Genomic DNA, 25,566 nt, shown 5'->3' with positions numbered 1-25,566 from the left:
AAGATGCAGTGTATATAGATAACTAAATAAAACGCATGGGGTAGTATTGGTTTGCTAGACGTCATACACAATAGGACCATTGGTGAAAATTGATGACAGTTTTGAACAGTTATATATCACTGATAAATAATAAATATGCTTATTATCTGGACAGTCTATTCTAAAACTTGAAACACTTTTCCAACTAGCGTTCGTTATATGTATTTCTGGAAGAGAACAACTCAAATGTGCTTCGGTGATTGTTCAGCGTACTAACAATTACTGTTATCGCTGAGTTCATATAAAATCATCTTAAATGTCTAGTGGACATTCAAAATCCAACTTCAGAGATACTGATGAGATTAGATCTGAGCAGACTTCACTTGGCAGTCAACATATCTTAGCAACACGAGAAGCTTATATCAATCTATTACAATGCAAATGTGTCAAGTGATTTATTCTAATAGTCTTGAAGGAAATTACAATGAGAACTTGAGTAAAATCCTACATTCAGTATTTTATTGCTTGAATACAATTACAGACATCCATTTCAGACACAACATAGGACTGCAACACTGTTGTCATATATATATATATATATATATATATATATATATATATATATATATATATATATATATATATATATATATATTATGAGTGGCCATCCATAAGATCGGGATGCAATATTGGAAAGAGCCATCCATATATTTATCCAAACATTTTTAAATTCCAAAATAAATATTTTATCTTAAAAATGATTGTCATTGATATCTCACCTTCTTAGCATTGCATTTGTATTATCTGCATGTTAACATAAAATAATCTTTTTTGAATATCATTCAGTGTTATTCATCCAATTTTGATATAAATTAAAACAATTAAAATCTAGGTATTTCAGCTACGACATAATAGCCCCACCGCACGCTTTCGCGAGCTTCATGTGACTCTCAGGCGGTACTAATTATATGGGGTCTCCCAGTAGTAACATAGTATTTCAATTACCATTACCTTGTTCCTCAACTTCAGATTTTTCAGGGACCTGTGCAGGCTCGGAAATTTCTGTATTTACTCTTGACTGCGATTCATCTACCTTGATGACAAATATAAAAACTATTGGTAAACTATAGTAAAACTTAATGTACATAAAAACAATACTGGAGCATATAATCATTGAATCAGCATCAACAATTGGTTATGTTTTGCTCATCAAAATGACTTGGATCACGTGCACCGATAGGGGAGAACAAATTACATTATTGTACTATAATTGACAAAACCTATTTCAGGATATTTACTTCTGCGTGTTCCAAGACTGGATCAAGTATAGTTAACTCATCTGCGTATTCAAATTAACACAGTTATGGTATTGATAGTATCACAAAGGTCGTTTATGGTGTGCTGGTGGGAATTTAACATGAAGGCTACTCTTAGTGTGTGTTTAGTCATTCTCAAGTTGGTAGTTTCAATTCTGCACGTGTGCTTCATTCATAGACTCTATCTACTTTCTAACAGAGCAGAACACAAACCCACATAAATGTTAGCAATAATGACATGTTCTTCACAAATTGTAAATATAAATGCAAGATAGGTGTCCGTATCATATTTGCATGCTGCTCTAAATACTGTAGAGTTTCGTCTTATAATTGTGGTACCTCAGGCCATTTGGTTAAAGGGATTGAAACCTGATTATCAACATTGTTACATATCTGTCCATCGAGTGTCCCCTGTGATTTACACTTTCGTGATTTTCTAACATACGCATACATCTGTTCAAGTTCAGAGACCTCATATATGAAGGCAACGTCTTCCTCACTTGGAATATAGGAGGCTGGGAAAAGCAAATAAAGTCTGATATTTAATTAATCTCATTGTATAAGTGCAGTCAAGTGTAAATATCAGTGTCACTTGCGTATTGTGTACAGATGTCACAGAAAGCAGCATAAATGTATCACGATGTAGTTCTGACAATGAATGAAATGGATCGTAAAATACTACCAATTAATTTCTCAGAATTTTCAGAGCACAATTCCTAAGGTTGTTAGGCCACCGGAATCTTGATTTTGTATGAGCAATATCAATAATGATGATGAGTGATGATTTCAAGTGTCCTTATTATTATTATTATTATTATTATTATTATTTTGTTACAGTAGTAGTGGTAGTATTTGTTCCATTCATTGTTCTGAGATGTCCTCGAACGTATATATAAATCTTGTAACAAAAGTACATGACATGTTTACGATAACATGGTTTTCAAATTAGTCGCTGTGGAAGCTATTATGTAGTAGGATCATCACCATTCAGGATCAACTCGACATCATTATAAGTATTTTCCTGCAAACCTCATTTCAATTTAACCATCTGTTGAAAAAGAATAGAAATGACAAGATTATGCGATTTTCAAAATGGCTACCATGACAGCCATATTGGAGGATGATTGGCTCTATTCTAATTTATAAATAAGCAGATATCATAAGGTGTCTTCTGGTGATGACCAATTCTTGACATGACTTTCTGTTGAGGAATAGCGATAACAAGATTGTCAACCTAGCAGCCGTGGTGACCATTGTATATATTTTAGCTGGAGGATTCTCATTTGTTTTCAGCTTGGTATCAAGAGAAGTCTATTGAAACCATATGTAGATTTAGCCATCCATCTAAGGGATGTAGCAATATAAATATTACACTATATTTACTGTGGGGATATATTTGCATCATTTTATTTTATAACCACCCAGGTTTCTTCCTTTGAAAATATAGTTTGGATCGGTTGCGATATTTAAGATTTTCAAGCATGTTAGACGACAGACCCCCTCAATTTGTAACTATGACCAACTAGAGACACCAAAAGATTTGCTGGTTAAAACCTCATTGTGATATGAACATCGATATTGTTAGAGTAGTAATATAAATATTGTCAGGAAAGGCAGTGTGCTTGCCATGTTGGGTGTTAGAGCAGCAATATTTGCATAAACGTCCAACATAACGTTTTTACAGTTTCTTGGTAAAAGCTCCACGTTTATACAACTCTCTATTCAATACTAGTAATGTTAACAAGATTTTTAATATGTTTGTAAAAATACATGAATGATCAGTGCCATTCTCAGCATTAAAAAAATCTAGTGATTATATGAAGTCTTCTGATGATATGACTTTCCGTCCTGTAGAAGCAGTAAGAATAATAATTTCAAGATGAAAGCTGTGGTCACCATACTGGATGGCCAAGAAGCAACATTTTTATATAGGACTAACTACATGCAGCTCATAGGATGAATGTGTGTGTAAAAGTTCATGGCAATCCTCCAAGTAGTAGTAGTAGAATACACAACAACGAAAGCAACAATAATAATATTACTTTTAATACGTTATTTCATATAGTTAAATACAGATTATCTCACTTGAGGCCTCCACGATAAAAGAACGAATCAAAAAGTATGAGCAGCTGTAAAAAGGCTAAGTGTTTTCATGCATGTTTTCTCCCACTTGGAAAACATATACACAAGTAAATGCTTCAACATTAATAAATTATAAATCAAACTATGAAAAGAAAAGAATTTAACTGCACCTATATTGTATTGTTTCATTTCTCTGTGTTTTCAAATGTCTTTAAGCAAGATCTTCATGTACACAAGGGTAATCAATTATCACTTCTTCTTAGATCTACCAGTAAGATATACTGCAATAAGGTAGCCCACTTTGTATATGTTTCATATTTGTCATCAAACATTATGTACATCAAATATCCAGAGATTTTTAAACCTAGTTTCACTGACGCAACATTACATGCATACACATACATACACGCAATTTAGTGAGAACAGGTACAAAATAGCACAATGACATCTGAATGTGACGTGCTAGAACAGAAGAAGGCTCTAAGCATTTCAGGTCTGCAAACGTTATCATTAACAAGATGACAGTTTTGAAATACATTTCATCATTTTCCTTTCTTTTTACGAAATATAAAACTATGTAATAGATATACACCAAAGTAGTACGAATAGTTAATGTAACATTGTTTACATGTGGCAAAGGTATAGATAACAGAGTATTACAGTACATGATATTGCGTCGTGTTTGTCCATTCTTTGTTTTCTCATTGTTTCAAAATTGGTGTATTTGAAATATTATCATCCTAGTATGAATTGCTGACAGAGGAAATTTGAAAATATTTTATGTAACCCCAGTAACGTATTTAAAAGAATCTGATATCACGCACTCTTTCGTGCATTCTATAATTCGTCGGAATCATTAGGTGAATAACAATCTACTCATTACGGTATGTTGCAGTTGGATGGGAAATAATTCTACTGTTGATTTTATCTTCTATCAAAACCCATTTTTCCAAGTTCGTATGTCTTCATTGAAAAATAAAAGAAAAACTGTCAGACCCTTGTGGAAAGGATTTTGATCATATATTTACTATCCAGATGATTATGAAAAACTCATTACAGATACGATAATTGATGAAGTCTACTAGCAAAAATTAAAATGATAAGTGATTTCAAACTCACTAACATCTGTCTATTGTTGTAGTGGATGAAATATAAAAAAATGAACTTCAGTTAGAATTAGTGGACAATGATTACATTACCAGGAAGTAGGCGAATGATGAATAAATGATTATAAACGTAACTGTCAGGCTATGCTGCTATAAAAGTGACTCAATAGCTTTACACCAAGCGACAGTAACGTTCTCAAATATTTTAGAACCACAAAAAGGAAACAAACAGATGTAACCATGTAGTAAACTTACATCACATGTTAACACATATGCAACCTTTAGCACCTATAATCCAATACTGGCAAACAATACAAAGTCCTAAGGACGGCACATGCAAATAATCAACAGACATAAAACCTTTGACCAGCAGGTAAAATAACAGATGATAACCACGTAATAATTCAAAGTGGTGCACTTCACCTGCAGCGTGTTATCACGAAGTTATCTAGACCTAGCAACAGTAGTAAAGTTTAAAATAGAACCTAAATTAACGTTCAAAATAATTCTAGCAGTATGCTACTAGGCGACAACATTAAAAGGAAATCACTTCCACACTGAGGTGAAATCAGTTTCATAAAAAGAGCACGGACTCTACGTTTTGCACAACTCTAAAGAACCTGCCTGTTTCCACAGTTTATCATTCATGACGACGCACTTAGTACCGCAAGAGATACAACATTGATATTGCAAGATGCAAGGAAGCAACGTCTGCATTTACAGTTTTAGTGCATATGAATTTTTTGTTTGTTTCTGTATGATTTATTTGCATTTTTTGGACAAGGACATTTCTTTAATGGTAACATTTATTCTGCCCAACCCATGTTAGATAGTCAGAATAACTTTATCAGTAGGTGTCTTATATTCCTCAGGCATAACCACACAACATTTTGTGGTCAAGCTATTTTTGTCTATAATGAAATTAGTAAGCCAAAGGAATTTTTCTTTGTTCAATTCATATTACGTTCACGCTAAACCCTTTCAGAACAAAAGTCAAAAGGTCCCTTTCTTACTCACAATGCTTGTCCGCCATACATTTTGATGAAGGTATGTAGCATAGAACCGAAATGGCTGTTCAGAAATTATTTTCTCTGCTTCGATCATCTTGGCCTTGACCTGTTGTCTCTAGGGTAACAAATTTTATTTTGTTTTTTAAATGGGGGGGGGGTCCTACTCTGAGCATAATGTACAATTAAGGCTTCTTTGCAAAAATAAAGACATTATTTCGACCACGAGTGCATGCTATCCGCAAAGTTCTGGTCCTAAGTCACATGAATAGGTCAAATCGACTCCAAAATTATAGTTTATTCTGTCAAGTGCGGTCAATTGCGAGTAAAGAAAGAATTGATCAATAAGGTTTATTTCCAGTTTGGAGGCATTCAAGTAAATCTGTAGACCTGTTTTATGTTATACTTTGATATTATTCGAGAAGAAAAACATTTGTTTGGACTGGCCAGTGGAAAAAGGAAGTGCTCATTATTTAGACCATAATATTATTTTAGAACTGTTATAAATTACTAGAAGGAATCCTGGCAACGTCATCTTGAGAAAGTCACTGTAATTGGAGGACCAATACATTTCCGGTTTTGAAATTAATACGGATTTTTTTATTCATTTAGGACTTTTGTAAACTTTTATTTGTCATCATTAACTTTGATAATTAAATTGTTACGTTTTACAAAGCTTGTTAGTTTTGCTTTCTCCTGTTCCTTAGTTTACGACCATAGAGTAGAAACAAAAATTTTGGGACTCGTCCTGGATACGAATTTCAGAGAAATTTAAATTGTTTTAATATTCAAATTCATTTGGTTTCGAAATTTTCTTGTCTTTCATCTTTTAATTTTATATAGTGCAACCAACAAACCTCTATAATGTCAACTAAAGTGCAAAACGTTATTTTAAATCGTAGCCTGGAACGTTTAGTGTCCTCTAAAATTAAACAATTGTTTCTAACTTGCCAGATAATACGATCTTAATGAGGCAAAGTCATCTTTCTTAAAACAATAAATAAAAATATTTAGATTCAATATTTGATAGAAAAGAACATTTTGGATACAAGTGCTTTGTGTTTAATTATTAAGTCTGAATCTGGCTCTAACCTGCAGTTTAAAATAGAAAAATGAAATGAATTTAAGAAAGCTTGAGTTTGAAAAAGAGGAAACAGAGAGACAAATTCTAACATAAGAAGAAATAGATGGAGATGGCATTATACATGCAAATGCAGAACATATAAAGAGAGATGCTAGGAAATTACAAATGCAAAATAAAGGGGAAAAGGGAATTTCAAATGATATTAAAATAATTGGAACTGGCAAGCAAAAAGCACTCCTCTCATAAAAGTTCAGTTTTTGATTCGCAAAAAATATACGATTAGTACCTCCTTTTAAACATAGGATATAGATCAATAGTTTTCACATTTTGAAAAAAATGGCCGAGAATTTAAAATGGCCAAGAGAGCACTGGATTCTGCTATTATAGCGTGTACATAATGGCAAAGCTCGTGAAGGTTATGCTTTACTGTCAGTTGAAGCAAATTCTGATTATGGTTTGGTGAAGGAATGTACCTTAAAGGGTAATGAGCTGGTACTTGAGACACGTCGTCAGAAGTTTCGAAAATATGTAATAGCAAAGGACGAAACCTAAGTCCAATTTACATAGAACAAAGCACGACAATTTGATAGGTGGTAAGCTTCTAAAAGGATTGACACAAATTATAACAACTTAGACAACTCGTACTAAACAAAACGTTCAAGAGCTGCGTCTATAGTGATGTCAAATATTACTTGGATTAATACAAGATAGATACTTTTTAAAACGTTGCTCTTACAGCTGATGAATAGTCCTTGGCTCACAAAGATTCATTTGTCAATACGTTTTCCTCTCTGAATATGGCTAGTAAAAATCCAAATACGTCTCAAGCAAGTATTTAACAATTTAAACCTGGTACAACTAATAAGAATCCAACGTCTGATAATATTCAGAAAAACTAATCTCTAACTACTTGCACTTACTGCAGGAAAGTGTGGCAGTGGCACGTTACTTCTAATTGCTCTAAGCTATAAAAAAATGAGGAACATAATAATGACAAAACAGTTCCTAAATGCTCTTTTTTCTGTTTGACTAAGTTCTTAATTGTGAATTATTAATATATCATCTTCTGTCTACTCGCTCATAAATGCAATTAAAGCAGGATTTAGTAACGTCCATGCCAATACTTCAAATTCTCATCAGGTTAGATAGTATATTCCTTATAAAGTTGTAAAGAAAAGTAATTTAAATTATCAATCATGGGATGCGGAAACATAAATAACACCTTCGCCAGTTATGTGAATATACTGAAGAAGGATTTTGATCGAGACAGCCTTGTAAATCATTCAATAAATTTAGTTGTTCTAGTTCCACACAGAGACGACTTAAATGATGACATACAACCGGGATGCAATGACGTTGGTTCAACCAGTCTTCAAAATGCTGAAGTATTAAAAAATATGGACAATAAGCGTTCGCATCTACAGCAACAGTAAAAGAATGAGTTAAAGTAGCTACTATGTGAATATGAGTACTTCTTCCCAGATGTTCTAACTCGCACAAACATAATTTACCATGATGTTGAAATTGTGCATCTAAACTGTAAAACTGTAACCTTACAGAATGGACCCTCTCAAGCAGCAATGTTCGAACAAAGAAGCCGAATATTTGTTGAAGAATGACTTTTATTGAACCAAACAAACGTAACTGGAATTTGCCGAAACCAAATAATTCTTTCCGTATGTGCCCAGACTACAGGAAATGTGAACAACTTCACCAAAACAGACACATTTCCAATGCCAAAAATCGATGACTGTATTGACAGAATTGGAAATGCAAAATATGTCACCATGGTTGACCTGTTAAACGGATTCTGGCAGATACCACTAACGGATATCACAAAAGACATTTCGGCTTTTGCAAGTTCACATTGGCTCTAACAATACAAAATTATGTCATCTGTATGAAAACTTCTTCCTCTACATTTAAGCCATTAATGAACATGGTAACATCATGTGTAATTGGCGTGATGCATACGTTGACGAGTTTATTAATTACAGACATTCCTCGAAGGATCACTTTAAAACTATCCAAAACTCGTCGTTTGCTTGAGTGACGCAAATCAAATAATTAATCGAAGTAAAAGTGAATTTTGTCAAGCTTGTGTCATATCTTAAGGACATGTTGTGATACATGTAGAAGCTTAAAGCTATCCAGGAATTCCCTGTGCCTATCATTAAAAAGCGACTGGTGCAATTTTGAGGTATGCTTGGATATTATCGGAAATTTTGCTCAACTTTTTCCATAATGGCTGAGCCACTGACCAATTTATTAGGTTAGAAGATCAAATTTACTGGTCTGACAAATGACATGAGGAGCTCGATAAATGAAAGGCCATTCCTAATAGTGCACCAGTTCGTTCAGCTCCAGATTTCAATCAAATATTTAAAATGTCGGTTGATGCAAGTCATGTAGGGGTTGGTGTCGTATCAATTCAGGATCATCCAGTATGCTATTTCTCGAAAACGTTAAAGAAGAACCAAATAAATTATTCCATTATTGAGAAACAGCGATTAGCTTTAATTTTGGCTTTGCGACACATTGAAGAGCATATTAATTCTGGTCCTTCTCCGTCCAATGTATTAAATGATAAAAAAAACTCCTTACATTCATCAACAAAATTGAAAATAAAAATCAGAGGTGGTTGTGTTAGAGTTTGATGTTGCAAGAATACAACATCGATACTCTGCACAACAAGGGCAAAGAACATTTGATGGCAGATGCACTTTCGCGTGTATAAGAGCTTTATATTGCTCTATTTTGTATACATTTTATGCATTTATTATGCCTCTTCTTTTAAAGTTGTATCGTTTGTATATGTTTTTAATATGGAAAAATAAAGTTTTCTTTTCCTTATAGGGGAGATGTTATGTATACTCTGTAACTCCTGGTACATGATTTTATCAAATTTTTATAATTTGTAGGTATGCTAGCAACGTATACATAATATCGTTAGTTAAATGTTGTTTACGTGACATGAGTATCCTAAAAGCGATGTAGTTACATAGGATCTATAAATAGATACCTACGTATGGGTTCACCAGTATGAATAATAATCTTAAGAATAAGACTTAAATGGCACTTATGGCTTAAGTTCTCAATGGATGATGGGATTTCGACATTTCTAGAATTATCCTGTAACGTTCCATTGGTTGGGTTAGGTCACATGAATAGGACAAATAGATGCAAAATGTTTGGTTTATTCTGTCACTTTGGGTATATTGAGAAATACAGTCGCAATATACAGTGTAGATAAGAAAAGAATTAAACAATCTATTTCATTCCTAATTTGGGTCTTTCACACTGATTGTGTTCCTGTTGTCGTATGTTATATTTTGCTTTGGTATTATTCGAGAGGAAAAACATTTGTTTGAACCGTTCAGTGAAAATAATAAGTGCTCATTATTTGGACTATAATATTATTCTGGAACTGTCATAATTTATTCAAAGGAATCATATTGACAACGTCACTGTTCTTGGAGGACAAGTACATTTAATGCTTTGAAATTTATATGGAACGTATAATTCATTTAGGACTTTCCTAGATATTCATAAGACTTAGTTTGGATTTACATCATAATACTGTAAGTTCCTCTCATGTTTTCGTTTATAACATTGATAATTAACTTGTTTGTTAAGTTTTACAAAACGTGTTTGTTTTGCTTTTTCTGTTTCTTACTTTATGACAATATGATCGTAACAATAAAGAATCACAACAATATATAGATCTATTACATTTCTATATCAGACATGAGCACCGTAACAAACGGGGGTTTTATTGTCGCTTTTTTTGGATTTAAGTGAGACTGAAATAAAATTAGCAGACGAGTTTGCATAATCAGTCATAATAAAATCTATCTTTCCTAAATGTTTTTGTAATACTTCTATTTTCTGCAGATTATCTTTGTATAATGATTCATGATTTATTGCACTAATTATATACCCAAGATATTAATAAGTGTGAATTTGAATAAATCGTATAATTTCAGTTGCAATTGGATACTTAAGTTGAAATTATGTTTGTTTAATATAGTGTGTGTGCGTCTTTCTACGCAAAAACAAAAGACACATGACCTAAAGAGATAAATTAGGTCATGTTTGTTTCTAAAAATATGTTGACATAGACAAATTATATTAAATATGGCTAATTCTATGTCTGTACACGGGTAGATTGTTATGCCATTAAGTGTCTTTTTTTCCATAAAGCTCTTTTTTGAATCCTTATATATATATATATATATATATATATATATATATATATATATATATATATATATATATATATATATATATATATATAAGAGAGAGAGAGAGAGAGAGAGAGATTGCATATACACAAAACATTTTGAGAGCACAAAAAATATCAAGGGCAAAATGGTCGATAAAATGTTGTTTGATGCAAGCATAATGAAATACATATATCATAATTTTTTCCACGAACTCTTAACACTGCGTATGAGTGGAATGCATAGTAACTCTGCAACTGTAATATGTGCAATACAGCTAATCCGTTTCGTCTTTTGGAGGGAGTGGATATTTTCTGATACCACGCACCTCTCCATCTGTATGTGGTTTATAATATTTTTCCTTTTATAAATTTACTTTTTAAAGTACAAAATTTAAGTGACACCAATAATCGAATCACTTACCTAGACAAGTCGTTAAGCTTATATGGTACGTTTATGCACATGTCCATATGTAGAAGACCTGATTGCTGTAAGAGGCCTCATAAGCAAGTTTAGTATCATGAACACTTTTGGAAAAAATTATTATAATGCCAAAATGGAGCAAATCACAAAAGTTAAAAAAATGGGGATATTCATTTTGTTATATCGTTCGTCAGATATGTACATGCAGTCAAGAAATTACAATGTTTTGCGAAGTTATATCAGAATGAATAACTAAACTTATAGATAATGCAATATGTACATATCAAACGGAAACACCCACTTGTATCATTTTAATATCACTTTGTAATATAATATCGATACTAAAACATTAATTCTTTTTGATCAGCTGTCAATGTCATAACTTGTGAAAATATCCCATAAATATATTGCATTTTCTGATTATATTTAGGAGTAAAACTGTGCACCTCTACAGGCGTGTATGTAAATGAGGTATTCATGTGAAGGTGTTATAGTATTTTAACAGCAGGATGTGTGCATAGTGGCCACCAGGGTATATGCAAGTACTATTCATTCCAGGTGTTTCAGCCTTTGAACACCTTCTATAAGTGTCAGACAGTAATTTACACAATCATGCAATATCAACAATGTGCCCTATGTCGGTGAATTGGTGCAATAGCTAGGGCTAGAGCTACAATCCAGTGGACAGCTAACAGTGAGTGAATGTTAAATACATCTTATCAATCAGTTGCTAAGTAACGCAGTAACACCTGTGTGAAAGGTTCTCCAACGTGCTTCTTTGTGAACAATTAGAACATAGAATACAACATTTGGGACAGCATCTCTAGACATTAGAAACGTAGTCAAACTTTACATGTGTATTTCTAGTCATGGGATAAAAATCGTATTGAAAATCTAAGGGAGGGCATTTGTTCAAATGACAGAAAGATAGATATATGATTGTCTGGCTGATAGATAGAGAAAAAAACTGACAAATCGCCAAACTCCAAATATATAAAACCAGCTGAATGCCGATCAGTGTATAATCAACATATTAAGCTGGAATCTGTTCGATTTAATAATTAAGAACGTCCGGGGCGCTAAACCTGTCTCGCTATAACTTGCTATGTTTAATGACGATCTGTCACCATGACCAAATTTAATATATAATATGTACAAATTCAGACACCTATAACTTGCCCATCTTTAGCCCAATGTGAAATATTTACTCAAAACCAGAAATCTGTATCACGTGAAAAACTTAAATAATACAATGTTTCATTTTAAGTAAATTGTTTGTGTAAGTAGTACGTAGAGTTACCTCTGAATTTGAAATCCGACAAGCGGAGATTACCTTGTAAAAGATTCCACAATAGTGCAGCACTTTATGTCATTATTTGTTGTATTGAAATTATCATAAATTAACTAAGATACGTTGCCTCTTGTAAGAGTTATACGTTGTCACGGTTTGATTTATAAATACGTATTACCACTTTATTTTTGTCACAAGAACAAACTTTCAGTATTCTACATATTTGCGATTCGTAATATAAATATATAATGTGTTTCTCAAATTCATGTAGGTGTCTCAAAAATCGAGATATATATGTGAGTGAACGTGCGTGCGTGTATGTGTGTGTATGTGTTTAACAAATGCAAATATATGGACTTAATTTCTGTTATGGTGAGTCAAGTTTAGCAGAGAAAAAAGAAGAAAGAACAGCTAAGCATCATATGTGCTAAGGTCATAAATGTGCATTCCATAGGTGTTTAGTTTGAATGCAAACTCACCTTTCCATAAAAATGAGATATTTCTCTAAGTAAATTTTTAAACTGCGATTCAAATGGATGTTTTCCGCTGAAGTCGTAATATATCTTGCCTGCTATTAATATGCCAAGCCATCCTTCTGGTTGGTAGTTTTCTTCCATCAGTAGAGGAATTATAACCTTGTGAAGCTGAAATGCATATTCAGCCTCTGCAATTGAGGAAACCAAAATCAGAATTAAGTGAATATCCTTGCAGTAAATAAAGATGGATTACTCGTTCATAAATAAGTATATCCAAACTTTTAAATAACAGTAATGTCTTGTATCAATTGCTTCTTAAAGAAAACATACATTTTATACTGAAAATAACATTACATGATTCAACAATTTTAATATTTTTGTAGCACAATGGTTAATATTGTATACTTATACTGTTTTCGATTGTGTATTTACATGGTATAAGTCTTCATGTACCACTAATATCAGATGTAATTTGTGTTACTATAGTACCTTGCAATTATGAACTGGATATTGGAGGTGACAGAGAACATTTTAATGTATGAATTTTATGTATGAAGTAACTAAAAAATTACTTAAATTTTGGTCAGACTCTACATATCAATATGATGTATCTTCTTCCAATTCACTAATGATTATATCTTGGGTCTAAAGTTTTGTTTCTTCATGGTGACTTGCTATTGCTATTTATATCCTACACGCTTGTATCCATTTAAAAGTGTAAATGCAGAGCTCGCCTATCTTTAGGTAAACACTTTCTGTATTATTGCTGTATTGCAATGAATTGGAAACAGATTTACCTTGACCAAGTATGTCAAATCTATATGATAACACCTACCTGTATTACGATACATTAATATTAATATATGATGACATCACCAAATTACATAGGGACACTATATGCCTTGTTTGTAGCATTTCCAACTTTACATGTCATCACATTTTGCTACTGTTATAAGTTATAAATATTTTTCTAAAACTGCAGGAATTGGGATCGTAAATTACTCTTTTGTTTTCGCAAGTGTCCATTATTTTGTAATTATCTGTATGAAGAAAGAAAAAAGACGTTTTAATACTATATCTACTGAAACAAAATGGAAGTAAATAATACCAATTAATGTAGTGAATGTAGGTTGTATCTACATTCCCAACATCAACATCTTGAACACCTGCTATGCACTTGATTAAATGCTATCATGGCGTTCGATTCAAGCCTTTATATGAAACAATTATAGCTAATGAAATCATGCTGAATCACTTAAAAACATTTTAGTCAATACCAGAGGAACATGGGAATCTGTTTTGAATGTTTTGCGACTATGTACTTTCTTTATGTTCTGTTTAAACCTAGTCCCGTTTAATAAAATGAAATTGCTAATGATATTTATATTTTCCCACCTCATCTTAGACTTTGTGTATAAAATTATACATGTGATCGTCAATTGTAAGGATAACTTCAAAACAATATTTTCCGTAGAACACTTGTCCATGATTCGAGATTACACATTAGTGTAAACATGTTTACATGGATTTGAGTTTTGTTCCCTTAACAAAACCATGGTCTATGTAATATGTTCAGGCTGCTAGTTAAATTGTAAGAAAACAAATCTCGCCTTGCTTACAAAGATGATGGAAAAGTAATCTAACTTCAGTCCACCTTGCTGCATGATCTGTCAGGCGGCAGTCTGTATATAAGCTTGAATTGAACAAACTTATTTCATTCCTACTTTATGTTCAATTTTAAAATCAGTATTAGTTGTATTCAGATATAATTTGAGAGGAATCATTTATTCAAAAACTATTTATTATAAAATGAGTGTTTACTGATATTTGGGACTAATTCACTATTATGTGATTATTGTGAACTTATTCAAGGACATTATGGAGTATATCATTGGGATGAATCAAGACTGTTGATACATCAGATCCTTCAATGCTATTGTCACATCAACACATTCAATGCTGTAAGTCATTTAGAACACTCTTTCCTTTTGGACTTGTGGTAGTATTTTCAGATTATTGGGGACATAATTCACAATGCAGAATGTTTCTTTTAAATTTTCACTTTGAACTCAAGAGTAATATATTATTTTTTACTGTTACTTACTTTTAGACCATTACATCAAATATATTACTCTTTAAAATCAGTCCAGAAAAATCATACTTATATCTAATGACTTCTTTTGTCTTTTTACGAAGATATTAATTTAATACATAGTTTTCATTGAAACCACTTGCAAGCTATATTGGACTCCGGATAATTTAATTATAAAATTACAGAAAATCAGTTCATTCAAAATAATATTTATATTGCTATGGCTGAGTTAACATTATAAATGTAAAGGTTCACGACGTACTAATATTCTTACCCAAAACATATTGATAGAAATGGTTCATTGGACGTCAGTATTGCTGATTACAACAAGAAAAAAATTATTAGTTATATTAATTATACTCTAAATATCTAAGATCTTGTCAGGTTAAAGGTTTATTGATGCCTTCACAGCTTCATGAATTGGTGCTTCAGAAACCGGATGTCACCTCTATTTCCGTGGCGTTAAGCAGATAGAATTTCATCAACTATCTATAGCTGGACAACAATCCAGCTGAGGTACACTGATGCTAGTATTATTTGCAAAATATGGAGTGATTTAAAATATCAGTGCAATCAGTAAAATAATACAATGGAGACAAATAGTCATACATACAATCATATTTTATAAAGGCTATACAACATATAAATTTTTAAACAAATAATATTTTATGCAGTTTTATATATGCATTGATATTAAATAAATATTTCAGTGCAACATAATAAGGGAAGCATAATTTACATTTTTTTATAAATATCTTCAATTTTTATATGAAATTATCTTTGTACAGTGCATACGTCAACACCATTTGTCTTCCTAATAATGTGATACTTTTTAACGTAAAATGTTCACCGAACAGTTAATGTATTGCCTCATATCAGAGTAATGGTGGAAAACTTTAGGATCTTAGAGTTGTAAAATAGAGATTTATGAACTGCCATTCACATGATCTCTGTACATGAAGTGATACAAGTTCTAATTTGAGTAGTCTTTATGCCCATGTCTAATACTGCGTTTAAAGAACTATCCATGAAGGCACCATAATATATCAAAGTAATTTTAATGCGCAAAAATCCAACCGGTCAACGTTACTGATAATATACACCGAATGTCTGATTACTTTTATGTCGTAAAATTATGCAATTGTTTTATGATTGGTCGTTCAAAGGAGTATTTACTGCATTTATTTGCACAATAACATAATTTTGTTTGCACTCAGCAAATAGATTTGATAACGTACCCATCCGGCAGTTTACACTCTTTGCGTACTTTTGAGACATACACACAAGAACAACATTCGCTTGTTCTACAGCCTCAGCCACGCTCTGCATTAGACTTCCCTGTATACTGTCCACGTCGATCCACACGCGGTAGCCATGTGACTTCAAATTATTGCTTATCCGACGTATCTCTTTCTCATTGTTCCACTGATAGCTGATCATAATGTGGCCCATCTTGCCCTTGATGTTTGAGTTGTCCGCTCTGACTTTTAATGTTGTTGCAGTTCCAAGCCAATTTCCATCATCCATTCTTAGGTAGTGTTGCAGAGACTAACTCGATATCCAGAGCTCACTATTAAGCTCTGCTTTTATTTGTTTTTGTTTTTGTTTTTTTCCCCGCTGTAAGTGTCTTTGGAACTAATACACGATGCAAGAGTTCCATAGTTAAATTTGTATGTCAAGTGCAGTCTTCTCTCATGTTCGATCCTGTAAAAGAAACAAATTGTATAGATTGAGCGTTATATATTTTCACAAAATTTCATATTCTTTGATCTCCTATAGTAAATTTATTGAAGACGTTAATGACACAATCTCTTTTACCATAAGCTGTGGATTAAATTTTTAAATATCTGTTAATTTCACATGCGACTGTAATTTCATTGTGATCGCTTAGAACATCGCAGACAAAGACAATTTCATAGGTAAATTGTTCTACTTTAAGGATCCAAGACAGGTGGATGATACTAAAAGAAAACAAATGTCAAGACATAACGCGATTTTTCTTTAATAAGTGCCTTAGGTTTACAGCGGGGATAACCTGATAATATATATAGATAACAGATATTTAAGGGACTGATTAAGAAACAAGCACGCACAATGCACAAATAGGAGCGCTGGTTACAGTGATGTCTCTACAATGTGGCCTTTGGTGCGTTCTGAATGGTCTGTTACAAGACAAACAACTAAAATATATCTGTATCAGAGTAAAAACCGTCTTCACTCTAAAAATCAAACAACCATAGATACAACCGAACTATATAAGGACATAAGTGCAAAATGTGCCAACACATGATGAAAACGAAGTACATTTTAACAGTTAAGGACGTAAAACTGAATATTCATAGCCCTAATTTTATATGCAAAAGAGGAATTGTGATCAATCTCATCACATACAGTGTATATGCACTCGAGTTTGTTGCCAAGATGAAGATGATGATGATGATGATGATGTGTGTGTGTGTGTGTGTGTGTGTGTTGTTTCAGTCGTATCGCTATGATGTCTGCAGTGTGGCAGTTTATTGTGATGTCAAGCAATTGGGTATCATGACGCAGAAATGTAGCATGATGTTCCACCCGGTCACATTACCTTGGCACCATGCCGCTTAGTCCAAACGCTAACCTCTTAATGCTGAGTGCCTAGCGAGGTAGCTGTTGGTGCCATTTTTTTATAAGTCTTTTGTATGACTCGGTAGGGGTTCGAACCGCTACCTACCGCATCCAAGGCGAACGCTCTAACAACTAGACCATCGCAGAGGTGTTGCCATGACGGAGAAACTTGATAAAAAACATGACCTCCACCAAACAGAATGGATGACAGAAACATTTGAAAAAATCCTTGAAAAGTTGAACATTTCGTATCCACTAATCAAATCATCAGTTAAATTATCTTGACTAATATGGTCCACAACAATAATAATAGTCCAGACTTGGAAAGGATAAAGAAACTTAATGGACCTGCAGACTAAGACCGCTGAACTTCAATGACTTGAGACCGGAATAATCAGGACAGCCATCTTCACATAATAAGTAAATAAATAATGGTTTAACTGTCGTCATCATTATTGTTATTATCATCATTATTATTATTGTTAGTAGTAGTAGTAGTAGTAGAAGTGAGTTCCAAGGGTTATTGTCGCCGGGGGCGGATGTGGGAGACAAGCCCCCACTTCCCTTGTAAATCCACCAATGCCTTGCGTCTGATAGAGCCTCTGACAACCAATTCCAGCTCCAGACCTTTACGAGCGGTTTAACTACTAAACCCGGAGGAACCTGTTTTAACTAACTGGAGAAGGGATGACAGGCGACTTTCTGGCACCTCAAAACCTGATGCTTCGGGCAGAAGGGGCTGGTTATCCATCGGTGGTCGACCATCTAAGAGAAGGTAAACTCCTACTTCAAACCGTCGATGCCTTGTGACTATAACCTCTCATGGGAAAGGCTAAGGGAGTAAACCCCAACAGAAAATCCGGAGACGGAGTCCCTAAGGCGACTTGGCATTGCTCTCAGTGTCATCTCGGTAACTCCTGCGACGCTGTTGTTTACATGACTTATCAGTTTGTCCTTTCCCTTGGATCCATCAGCTGCGTGGAGAGGGAGAATCAGCTGCATTGGCAACAGCTGTCTCTCCATATCACACTGCCAAGGCTTGCGCCCTTGACTCCTGCATAGCCTCACAGAGTCGAAACAACAAGGAAAGCAACATTTTACCGTTTATAAGTCACCGCTCCATTAGCGTAGAGTCAGACGCCAAGGGATGCTTCCGATGATGAGAGAGACCAACAGGTCTTACTGGACAGCTACCTCCTGCCTCAAGCTGGGCGGCCCCCGCCACATTTCGCCTGCCTTGCTGTGTACGTAGAGCTTAAAGTACGCGAGTATCTGACAAACCGAATGCGACTACTGCACCAAAAAACAACAAATGTAACCCAACAAGCAAATCTACAATCCTTAAGCTAGGTACTTGGAATGTCCAGACCATGCTGACTGGGCTCTCAGATGACCTCCAGGTAATCACCCATGTTCGAAAGGCTTCATACATCAACGATGAACTTAAAAGACTCCGGGTCGACATCACCTCACTAAAGAAGATACGGCGACCAGATTCTGGATACCTCAGAAAAATGAACTACACGTTCTTCTGGCAAAGAAAATGCACCGACGAAGCCAGGGAGTTGGGTTTTGGATTCGCCGTTAGGAATTCTCTGCTGTGGATGATGGAACCCTGCCAACAAGGAAACGGAAGACTGTTATCCCTCCGCTTCCACACCACAACTAGGCTTGTCAGCCTGATCAGCGTTTACGCTCCAACACTAAGTGCCACCGCAGATACCAAGGATGAGTTCTACGATGAGTTAGACTCGCTCATCGACAAATTTCCAAAGGAAGAGAACTTGATATTACTGAGCGACTTCAATCCTATGGTGGATGCCGACCATGACTCTTGGCCTTCCTGTCTTGGCAAGTTTGGCATTGAAAAGACGAATGAGAACGGGTAGCGACTCCTAGAGATGTGCTCGTACAACGACCTCAGCATCATTATTTCATTCTTTCAGAAAAAGCCACAGAACAAAGTGTCTTTGAGGCATTTCCAGTCCAAACAGCGGCACCAGATGAACTTGATCATTACGAAACGGTCTGCCATGAAGGATTTGCTTCTTACCCATATCATCCAAAAACGTTGACTGCGACACCGATAACTCGCTGGTGAGCTGCAAAATGAAGTTTCAGCCGAAGATCCACCGCTCTAGGCAAGAGGGTAAACCACGCATTAATGTGAGCAAGATGTCATATCCAGACAAGGCTGAGGAATTCACTTATGCCCTCTCTAAGTCGTTTGATTCAGAACTTCCCAACGGCAGTGCCAAAGAGAGATGGTATCATATCAGAGATCATGTGTAAAACACAGCCAAACGGATTTTTGGTAAGAATCTGTCAAAGAACAACGACTGGTTTGAGGAAAACCCCGTCACACTCATGCCAGATATAGAAGTGCGTCGCAGTGCTCACCTGGAGGACAAACGATCTCACTGCCTGAGGACACTATAGGCATACAAGTCAACCAGAAGCAAAGTGCAGAGTTTAGCAGGGCAGTGTGCCAATGAATACAGGCTTCAGATATGAAAGAGCATCCATTCATCAGCAGATATCGGTAACATCAGAGGCATGTACGATGGTATACATAAAGCAATGGGCCCAACGAAGAAAGTGACAGCACCACAGAAGTCTACCGCAGGCGATACCATCCAAGACAAAGGCAAGCCAATGAAGCTTTGGGTGGAGTACTACTCTGAGCTGCACTCTGGAGAGAGCCACGTGACCAACGATGCCCTCAACGCCATTGAAAACTTCCATCTCATGGCCGATCTGGACTAGAAACCTACTGTGCAAGAACTAAAGAAGGCCTTGGAGAAACTGTCCCTAATTAAAGACCCAGCAAGTGTTGCATCTCAGCAGACGTAATCAAGTGCGGCTGCAGCGTGCTGCTTACATACCTGCACGATCTCCTCTGACATTGCTGGGCTGAAGATGCAGTGCCTCAGGACATGAGAGTGGCCAACATCGTAACCCTGTACAAGAACAAGAGCGACAGAAGCGACTGCAAAAACTACACAGCTACAGCATCGTTGGTAAAGTCTTCTGAACAGGCTTAAGACGCTTGCTGACAGTATATCAAGAGTCGCAGTGCGGGTTCCGCGCAGAGAGGTCCTCAATCGACAGGATCTTCTCCATCAAGCACTGCAGGAGAATTTCAGACAACAACATATACGCATCTTCCTGGTCTATATAGACCTCATCAAGCCGTTCGACCTGGTCAGCAGAGACGAACTCGTCACAGCCCTGGCGAAGATTGGATGCCCTCCAAAGCTGCTAAGCATGATCCAGTACCTCCACGATATTAAAGGCACATTGCAGTACGCTGACGCAACGTCCGACCACTTCGACATCCGCAGCGGAGTGAAGCAGGGTTGCATCCTTGCCCCCAAGCTCTTCTGCATCGTTTTCGCTGTCCTGCTGAAGCACACCGTTGGGACGTTAACAGAAGGGATCTACCTGCACACGCGATCAGATGATAGACTGTTCAACCTAGCACTACTGAAGGCAAAGAGCAAAGTGCGAGAAGTAACCATCAGGGACATGCTCTTCGAATTCGAAGTAGCTCTAGCCACTCATACAGAAGCTGAGTTACATCGCCTGACGGACGGCTTTGCTAAAGCAAGCGATTAGTTTGGGTTGACCATCAGCCTAAAGAAAACCAGCGTGATGGCTCAGGACGCGGACCCTAAGCATCATCATCAACAACTAGGAACTAGTCAGTCAGTTCGTGTACCTCGGCTCAACGATCACCAACAACCTATCGCTCGATGCTGAGATCAGTAAGCGGTTTGAAAAGTCATCAACAGCTGTCACCAAGTTGTCGCAGAGAGTGTGGAACAACAGCATGCTGATCCTGAGCACTAAGATCTCCGTGTACCATGTCTGTGTGCTAAGCGCTTTCCTGTACACCAGTGAAACCTGGACCCTGTACTCCTCACCAAAAAAAAGACTAAGCACCTTTCACATTTCACAACCTCCGATACATACTCGGGATCACTTCGAGCGATCGAGTAACAAACAACGAAGTGCTTGAACGTGCCAAGATACTCAGCACGGTCACACTCCTCTGCAAACGTCACATCAGATGGCTGGGCCATGTAAGTCGGATGGATGACGGACGGATCCCCAAAGACCAACTTGATTCGAAACTTGCCTCTAACAAAAGGTCGATCGGACGGCCACATCTCCGCTTCAAGGATGTCTGCAAACACGAAATGAAAGTCCCTGAAATCGATGTCAACATTTAGGAAGAGATTGCTCTAGACAGGTCCAGCTGGCGACATGCTCTGATCACTGGTCTGAAAGCAGGCGAGGACAAGATACGCTTGTTGGCTGATGAAAAGCGATCTCAGATGAAGACGAAGCAGCTCCTTCCACACAAGACTTAACCTTCAAGTACAGCAAGTGCAGCAAGGACAGCCATTCCCGTGTTGGCCTCCATAGCCACAGAAGATGCTGCACAACCAGCAACTGGGACATCTCTCATGGGCCCACTTCCATCGTCTCGAGAGACTAACGGATGCCAACACAGTAGTAGTAGTAGTCGTTGTTATTGTTGTCGTTTTAGTAGTAGTGATAGTAGTAGTAGTGGTAACTACTACTGATACTACGGTTTCTTCTGTGTGTACAAATATGATTACATAGGGAAATTACCAATATAATCATAACATACAACCTTCACTGGTATAGTCATCCTTACCTAAAATGTCGCAACAACTTGACACTATGCTTGAAATGCATTCTTTTTTATAAGTAATTCATTACAGTTCGATCAATAAATCAAGACATCTCGAATGTTTCACAGGCAAACAAATACAATGTTTCCATATATATATATAGGAATTTATTGTTGTATATTTAAGCAAAACAAAGAAACTTGTAGAATTTCGTATTTTAAATCCTTTTTCTGTGTTTTATAATCAATAGCGAAGGCTAGTTTGCAATAGCTATTTTTCACATATACACACGCATATATATATATATATATATATATATATATATATATATATATATATATATATATATATATATATATATATATATATATATACATATATATATACATATATATATATATATATATATATATATATATATATATATATATATACATATATATATATATATATATATATATATATATATATATATATATACATATATATATATATATATATATATATATATATATATATATATATATATATATATATATATATATATATATATATATATATATATACATACATACATATATACATATATATATATACATATATATATATATATATATATATATATATATATATATATATATATATATATATATATATATATATATAGAGAGAGAGAGAGAGAGAGAGAGAGAGAGAGAGAGAGTAATACAAATATAAAACAGAACAGAAAGTGATATACCTGGATTCTACAAGAGAATGCTTGATAATGCTAACAGAAGTTGTATAACAACAACACAGATAGCATTATCATGGAGCCTAGATAATTATATTTCGTACTCTGTGGGTATTTGAACCATGGTCCACAGGTAAACGGCATTCAAAACCTTGCCTGTAAGCATCAACTCCGGTATCACCTGGGCTAAGACACATGACCTAAAAGCGATACCACTGTATCGGTGGTATAGGCGTTCGTGTATAGCAGACACACCCACATATCGACCTTGTAATTAATTCGCATCTGTACACACAGTTATTCTGGATTGCTAAGACGTAAATCAAAGTATATAGAAATAATTATAGAGTAATACAAATATGCACCAACAGAAAAGAAGTAATATATATAGTCTCGTTGATGTACCACGAGATGGAGAAGTTTTCCATTACAGAAGAAATGAGTGTTGCATCAAATATACAGCGCATGTATTACACGTACAATTTTTTATAACATATGCATATACACATACTTAGATTTCCATTGGTAATAGGATTGACTACAAGAAGTTTTCTGTTAAAAGAGGAGTTAAATCAATACATTCCTGCACATTATGTCCACTATAAAATGTAATTCTGGAACTACAATGACTGGTGAACTCAACATGAACCTATTATTAATGAGTGATAAATTAACTACATTGCTATCTGAGTATCATGTTCATGTAGGCGCGTTTACGAATGTTTTCAGAAACACTCTGAGATTTAATAAAGTCGCTGTAGATTTCTTTGGAACTCTAGTGGTCGATAACTTTAAGCACGCTGACAGCGACGAGAAGAACTGAAACGATTGGCGCGAATGTTTTTCATACGGCTCGGTTCTTCAACACGATATACATGGTGGGATCTGGATCAACATGGTCAAAACAAAATAAGGCAATCCAACATACCGCTGAGGTCACAGGATTGTACCGGATCTCCGTGCTTAGTTATGCGAAATTTAGGGATATTTACAAAGTATCCATGGCGTCATTCAACTAATAGATTTTCTGGAATTGTGTCAGTCGTGTTAAATCAAAATACCGAGGAAACACTCATATTGGATCCAGAAGGCAAACAATTAACCGCAACGATGTATTGGCGGTGTCTGGAATTCGTCGCGCAATCACCTCAATTGCTTACTTAATACCAGATATAGCGACAATGAATCTCACACAATACCGCAAAAAATACCGCAAAAATATACCGCAGACGAATTATCGTCATCATAATGTTGTATATGCGGTGTCTCCGCGGGTCGCTGAAATAACGACGCTAATCGTTACATTTTCAGCTACGCACATGATACTGAGAGTGATAGGAATCAGTGTCGGTGTTTTTGTCGACGTTGCTGATATTCTTAATATTATCGCGAAGCGACTATCGACGTGTGCTGTTGAGACATTACACGAACACACAGAGCTACCGTGGGCGGCGAGCATGCGTGTATAAATATAGCATCGATACCGTCAGCGACGTTTAATGACGGTGTAATATAAGATGGAGAATTTATTGGAAATAGTGAAATTTATTATTGGTATCAAAAAGAACTAAACCATCCTAGCGCCAAAGCAACGTTTTCAACGTCATATTTAGAATCCGTATAAATATAATAATGACCGCAGAAATAACTATCCGCCTGAAACAGATTATCGAAAACATAACGCCGCCGACGAACACAATGATATTAACGACGTCAATAATAATAATAATAATAATACTGACAACTTTGTATAGCGCCTAATCATTAGAAGCTCTAAGAGCTTTACAACATTAGACAACACATATAAAATTTTAAAAAAAAAAACATATATAATAACATTACAAAAAACAAACAACATGACATTAGAAAACATAAAAAACATGCTGTAAATATTTAAGGTAGGGAACATTATTAGGTCTTTAAGTTTGTTCTTGCAGTCTAAATAAGTGAGTTGTAAGAGCACTCTTGAATGGGATCACTGTGCTCGGCCCTGGTATGCAAAAGAACGTTGTCCATATGACTTCGTTTTCGTAGTGGGAATAATGAGTATACGATTGTCAGAAGAGGAGCGTAAGTATCTTGCTGGTGTGTACACCTGGGTGAGATCGGATAGGCATGTTGGACTGGAGTCCGTCAGTGAAACGTAGCACAGAGAACAAATTTTGTGTTTGAATCTGGATCGAATGGATAGCCAGTGTAGGGTACAGAAAAGCGAGGAGGTGTGCTCTCACCGTGGTACTCTACGTATGATCCAAGCAGCTGTGTTTTGAACTTTTTGAAGTTTCTGAAGTAGATATTGAGATGAAACAGACAGAATTGAGTTACAATGGTCCAGTCTTGAAAGTACTAATGAACATACAAGTGTTTTAGTGGCATCAACTGAAAGATATTTGCGAATGGAGCTAATGCGTATCCGCTCAAGATATGCAGCTTTGCGTATGTTAATGACATGGTGGTGCGACGTGAGATTACTGTCCAGAGTAACA

General features: G+C 35.4%; 2 protein-coding genes across 2 annotated transcripts in view; one reads left to right on the top strand and one right to left on the bottom strand.

Moving 5' to 3' along the window:
• LOC149783548 (uncharacterized) overlaps positions 1 to 25,566 on the bottom strand; it is a 103,411-nt gene that overhangs the window by 63,145 nt on the left and 14,700 nt on the right. The window contains exons 2-4 of the mRNA XM_089931817.1: positions 16,318 to 16,783; positions 12,991 to 13,175; positions 991 to 1,072 (exon numbers count right to left, since the gene is read on the bottom strand). Of these exons, the coding sequence (XP_089787943.1) occupies positions 991 to 1,072; positions 12,991 to 13,175; positions 16,318 to 16,606 (556 nt within the window). The 5' untranslated portion in view covers positions 16,607 to 16,783. The remainder of the gene's footprint in view (positions 1 to 990; positions 1,073 to 12,990; positions 13,176 to 16,317; positions 16,784 to 25,566) is intronic.
• On the top strand, positions 19,054 to 19,572 carry LOC149783549 (protein CFDP2-like). The gene has a single exon (XM_089932862.1). It carries the CDS (start codon positions 19,054 to 19,056, stop codon positions 19,570 to 19,572), a length of 519 nt encoding a protein of 172 aa, XP_089788988.1.

This window comes from Sinohyriopsis cumingii, chromosome 14 (assembly GCF_028554795.1).
Source record: "Sinohyriopsis cumingii isolate HCF-2022 chromosome 14, ASM2855479v2, whole genome shotgun sequence".
NCBI lineage: Eukaryota > Metazoa > Mollusca > Bivalvia > Unionida > Unionidae > Sinohyriopsis > Sinohyriopsis cumingii.
Note: the sequence above shows the minus strand (reverse complement) of the source record. Positions and strands in the feature narration are given on the sequence as shown.

Bases quoted from the DNA above. Each gene is read 5' to 3' on its own strand.
- LOC149783549 (XM_089932862.1), top strand. From the start codon at position 19,054: ATGCTGACTGGGCTCTCAGATGACCTCCAGGTAATCACCCATGTTCGA.